General features: G+C 39.0%; 1 protein-coding gene across 2 annotated transcripts in view; it reads right to left on the bottom strand.

Moving 5' to 3' along the window:
• Positions 1 to 4001: 4001 nt before the first annotated feature.
• LOC126354183 (protein BANP-like) overlaps positions 4002 to 6000 on the bottom strand; it is a 175370-nt gene continuing 173371 nt past the window's right edge. For both annotated transcript variants that reach the window (XM_050003631.1, XM_050003639.1), the window contains one exon: positions 4002 to 4929. In XM_050003631.1, coding sequence (XP_049859588.1) covers positions 4672 to 4929 — 258 coding nt within the window. In that variant the 3' untranslated portion in view covers positions 4002 to 4671. The remainder of the gene's footprint in view (positions 4930 to 6000) is intronic.

The following is a 6000-nucleotide window of genomic DNA, read 5'->3' as shown; positions in this document are numbered from 1 at the left end:
GAACAACTTCAGTTGGAAGGACCACATAGATAATATTGTCGGGAAGGCGAGCCAAAGGTTGCGTTTCATTGGCAGGACACTTAGAAGATGCAACAAGTCCACTAAAGAGACAGCTTACACTACACTCGTTCGTCCTCTGTTAGAATATTGTTGCGCGGTGTGGGATCCTTACCAGGTGGGATTGACGGAGGACATCGAAAAGGTGCAAAAAGGGCAGCTCGTTTTGTATTATCACGTTATAGACGAGAGAGTGTGGCAGATATGATACACGAGTTGGGATGGAAGTAATTGCAGCAATGACGTTTTTCGTCGCGGCGAGACCTTTTTACGAAATTTCAGTCACCAACTTTCTCTTCTGAATGCGAAAATATTTTGTTGAGTCCAACCTACATAGGTAGGAATGATCATCAAAATAAAATAAGAGAAATCAGAACTCGAACAGAAAGGTTTAGGTGTTCGTTTTTCCCGCTCGCTGTCCGGGAGTGGAATAGTAGAGAGATAGTATGATTGTGGTTCGATGAACCCTCTGCCAAGCACTTAAATGTGAATTGCAGAGTAGTCATGTAGATGTAGATCTACTGATATTTTTCCAGTTTTTTTCCCTGATATGTTTGAAATTTCCTGATTTCCAGAACTTGTGGCAACCCTGATAGCTTAGGCTTATTTCACATCGACCCAGCAGCCGACAAGCAGTTATTTCTGCCTGGCCGACATGAGACCTACCACCTCTTCATACGTACCCAACAGCAGCACGGCATGTCGTCATTCCTCGCCTTGTGCACATTCAGTTGACTTCGACTACAAATGGAGCACGACCAGCTATTAGTGTGGTATCTCTAGTACAGACGCTTGGAAACCAGAAGAAGAAGAGTGCATTGGTTCCATCCACTCAAATGAGAAGAGACGAAGTTGGTATTTTCTTTGTTCTTTTTGAGGTATTAAGGGGAGATGAAGATAAGTTTTTTAAATTATTTTCAGATTAGTTTACGAACCTTAGGCAATCTACATGCACAAATGAAGAGTTCCATTCAAAGCCTTAATATATCCTTCTGAGAATGTATCCAGCCTATAAAAATGTTGGCAATTACAATCATGTGCATGGGAAAGAAAACAATAGCTAAAATTAAAAAAATATATATATTATCCTAAACGATGTACATTTTTGTGATCACCTTAAAAAATTAAAACACTGTTTAAAGCATTTCCTCAATCAGTAAAAGAGTCACATGTGTGTGCCAACCTATTTGGTCTCTGCATTATGAATGTATGCCTCTTCGAATGGTTCAAATGACTCTGAGCACAATGGGACTTAACATCTGAGGTCATCAGTCCCCTAGAACTTAGAACTACTTAAACCTAACTAACATAAGAACATCACACACGTCCATGCCCGAGGCAGGATTCGAACCTGCGACCGTAGTGGTCATGCGGTTCCAGACTGAAGCACCTAGAACCGCTTGATCACAGTGGCCAGCAAATATATGCCTCTACCCACCAAAGATGACTGGAAAATTTGAGCAAAGAGCAAATTTTCCTCACTGCATTGGAGCTGTAGATGGCAAGTACATTCAGATTGCCCATCCATGATCCATGTAACTCAATGTACTACAATTACGAAGGATATTCATCTATAGTGTTGATGGCTGTGGCTGACTCTGATTATAGCTTTATCTACGTAGATATCAGCAGTTATGGCAAAGAGAGAGGCTGTACTATATTTAAAGAATGTTCTTGTGGAAATCACTGATGGAAAAAAAACTAGTAATTCCCGAGGACAGATGCCTTCGTGGTACAGTAAGTCCAAAGGTACCTTATTTTTTTATTGGTGATGAAGCGTTTGGACTGCATCAACACCTTCTACGACCATACTCTGGGAACCACTTAACAGTTGCAAAAAGTATGTTCATTTATCGCCTGTCAAGAGCCCGGAGTTACATAGAATGTTCATTCGGGATACCGACTAATAAATAGAGGATTTTCCACAGAGCTATAAATTTAAAACCCGATTATGCTCTTGACATTGTCAGGGCGTGTGTTGTTTTGCACAATACCACTGTTAAAAAAGAAGGCTACAACCCCAAGGATACTCTGTGCATAACTGGACTTGAAAGTATAACAAAAAGTGAATTTGTACGTGGGGGAATTTCTCCCAATAATGTACGAAAAATGATAAAGCATTATTTTATGACACCTGAGGGATCTGTGAAATGACAATTATCTAAAATTTAATGTGCCACTGATGAAAAAAAATTGTATTTAAGGTAAAAAATAAAGATTTGTACTTACCATAGTTATCTCTGTCTTTGTCACACACTTGTTCAAAGCCTTCGTTCAGTTCTTTGCAACCTTTGATCGATGCATTCCTTGTTTGTATTCTGTCCTCATAAGTACCTAAAGTCTTGTCCCACAAAACTGGTCATTCCTGAACTAATGTTATAAGGATTTTGATATCAATTTCCACCATGACATGGAAGACCAATGTCGAGAACAGATGGAAACACCAACAAAGCAAACACAACTAGCCAGCACACGGTAGTAGTTAGGTATATGTGTAGCGCCCTACTGTTCTGCATGCCCCACCACCTGTGTTGGTATTTCTGCATGACACCGCAATCAGGCTGACGCAGTGTGGGCCACCAGCATCCCACAGCCTCGGCCCGTCTGTTGTTTACCCATCCACGTTGTCTGTCGGCCATGTGTGAAATGTCCCATAGGCACATCACCCTTACAACTGGTGCTGTCTGCCTGGTGCCAGGTAGATGTGAAATAAGCCTTATACAAGACAATGCCAATGGTCTTGCTGCAGTGGTAACACCAGTTCCCGTCAGATCACCAAAGTTCAACATTGTTGGGCTTGGCTAGACTTGGATGGATCACTGTCCGGGTCTGCCGAGTACTGCTGGCAAGCAGGATGCACTCATCCCTTGTGAGGCCAATTGAGGAGCTATTTGATCAAGAAGTAGAGGCACCAGTCACGAAAACTGATAACAGCTAGAAGAGTGGTGTGCTGATCTCATGCCCCTCCGTATGCGACTTAGAGCTGATGATGACATGGTGGAAAGTCAGTATCGTTGGCCTGTTCAGACTGAGTTTGTTTTTATATAGTACAACAGATAATAAAGGACAAAATTTAAATGTTTGGTGTAATACTATAATTTGTCAAATGCAGGAAAGAAAAATTAAATGCTAAAGAGCAAAACTTTTACGAATTTTAAGAATGATCCTAACAGTATTTCATTGGTGCACGTACTGAACAGTACTGGAAATGTTTTTGTGACACACCTGCACTTTTTTGCAAGGAAATTTGGAGGAATATGGATCTGATACGAACTACCCAGGAATCTCAGTCAAAAGACAGATACTGTGCAAACCAGACACTGAAATCTGAATCTCCCTGTCATAGTGATTATCAATATGTAATTTGGTCTAACATTTTGAGCTGTTCACTTCAACAGATGATTCTTCACAACTCCATTCATCCAAGCATGAGACTGGAGATATTTGTCTTACTTAACTTGATAATGCAGCACCACTCTTAGCAGTATTTGTCAATTCTCAGATGCTTATAAAACTAGTTAATTACCTAGATAAATGAAGCCTGTAAGTTGCTTTCTGTGTCACTCTGGTAAAAGAGCAAGCTCTTGTGCTACAAATGTGAATTATTTATCCGCAGATTAGCACCTTGCTGAACAACTGACATCATGAATAAAATTATAGAAAAATCAACCTTTTCGTCTGCAGAAAACAATAAATCAACAAAACTGATATTAAAATAAACACAATGTTTTTTTGAGTGCAGAAAGTAACTTAATGAACATTGTGATGTGAAAGCTGGAAATAAAATTAATATTGTATATTATGTGTACTACAATAGATAAGTAGAATAAATACTATACACGCACACAAAATCAAATCAGGAACAAAGAAACAATTAAAAAATTGAAGCCTAAATGGCTTGTAACACCAAAGCCTCTTTGTCAATATCAAATACACACTGAAACTGAAGGCAGAAATGAAGTTTATTTCCAAGGATGTGAATATCACTAACAATATTTTCTTTCTGATGGCATAAATATTGTTGAATTTTAGCTTCACTGAGACAGCAAATAGAACATCCACAAAAATTTCGAAGTGCAAGTAAATCACTACAATTACACATATTTATTCAATCAATTTATAAAAACTGTCAAAGCAACAAATAACCAATTCCTTAACGTAACAATAGGTGTGGGTCATAAAGAGAAAGAAACATTGCAAACATTTATTATAAATCAAAGTGTAAACATGGAATACCTACATATAATGTGTACACTATAAAAATACAGTTTCACACTTGAGAGGTTTGACAAACTAGTATACGTTTTCTCCCTTTTGTGTTCATTTCATTATTGTAAATAATACTCCACACTGATGGTTGCAACTTGTATTTTTTACTTAATTATAGTTTTTGCACTGAACAGATCAATGTTTGTTAAACAGTGTGTCAATGGCTGTTAAGAAAAATGTAGTATCTGTCAGTCATAATTAGGAATTAAAAACTGAAAAAACAGCTGTTTTCTTAGCCTGCAATGAATGAAACAACAAAAACTCTTCCCATTAGATACACTGAATGTTTAAGGAGACTTCCCCTCTATTTTCATTTCATGTCCATAGGTGATGTTCCTTTCTGCTCTACTCAGGGACTATATAACACGAACCACTCTTTTTCATTATGTTTTCGGAGTTTTCCTCTTCACTTTCAGCTTGCAATAATTGTGCTGCTCCCATTGATATATCTTGTGCTTCAAGAAAATTTGGGTTATTTCTTGCAATTTCTGCAACATCAAGAGTGACGTTACCACTAGATGTTACTATAGTCAATGGTGGACTATCATCAGTGGGTACATCTGATTCTTCAGTTTCAAGAATATGAGAACTTTCATGAAGAACCTGGAAGGGAAAAGAGGCATCACAACAGAAAAACATTTGATGAATTACAAGAGACATTGTTGTTTCATTGAATTCTACACTCACACACATATTTTTAGAATAGTTGACAGTGCAATGAAATCAGCGTACAAAGAGCCCACGAAATATATTACTTGTATTTCTAGTATCATGCGTTGGTAACATCTCACGATGTCACTGCAAAATGTGGAGGTTTATGCTTGCAGTGCTCAAAATGTTTGGTAATGCTACATGTGGCCCATGGGTCATTCCAAATATCAAACACATTAGGACACATGGCAGTCTTGGCTGGATATGGGTTTGGAACACCTTGTGTTACTGAGATTAGATGGGTCAAGGCTGCCAAGCTTCACATACTTTCATTTTCTGTGGGAACCAATTCATCCTGAATGATACACAGAAACTAAATAATTCATGAATATAACAAAATATTTGTCTATTGGTGGTCAGTCCGTCGCTAGTCAGTCTATAGGTCCCCATTACTAGCTCCACACACTGCCTCAAACTATTGCGGAAAAAGCCTCACTGAAGAGGACTTAACCTCAAAAGACGAACACGACAGCAATTGTAAAACTGTACACCAGTGCCCACACAGAACTACGTGCAGGCAGTGTAGCAAAAGTATCCAGAAGGTGAGTGTGGAATGCCACAAAGTTACTGGGCCAACACTTCAAACCACTCTTCTTCTGCTTTTTCCTGGCCTTATCACGTGTCTTCACAGGGACAAGCATTTTAATCTGAACTTAGCAATGTTACTCATAGAGAGAGGCAGGATGCCCTTACTGTTGCAATCTTCCACCACCACTCTTCCTCCAGGACGGAATTTGCGTATCCCATGTATCTGTCTCTAGTGTTATTCCATTTGAAAGTGTGAGAATGAGTTCATAGCATTTGCAAATCAAGTAATTGAGGTGGGAAATGGGAAACTTTCCAGTATTTACCTAGCTGGATGTGAAAAACCACACTCAGACTGGCCAGCACACCAGCCTTCATCATTAAACCACCAGGCGGATTTGATCTGGGATCGGCATACCTCCCCAAATCCTAGAAGCA

Source organism: Schistocerca gregaria, chromosome 1, assembly GCF_023897955.1.
Source record: "Schistocerca gregaria isolate iqSchGreg1 chromosome 1, iqSchGreg1.2, whole genome shotgun sequence".
NCBI classification, from domain to species: Eukaryota; Metazoa; Arthropoda; class Insecta; order Orthoptera; family Acrididae; genus Schistocerca; species Schistocerca gregaria.
This window is presented reverse-complemented; position numbering and strand designations above follow the sequence as displayed.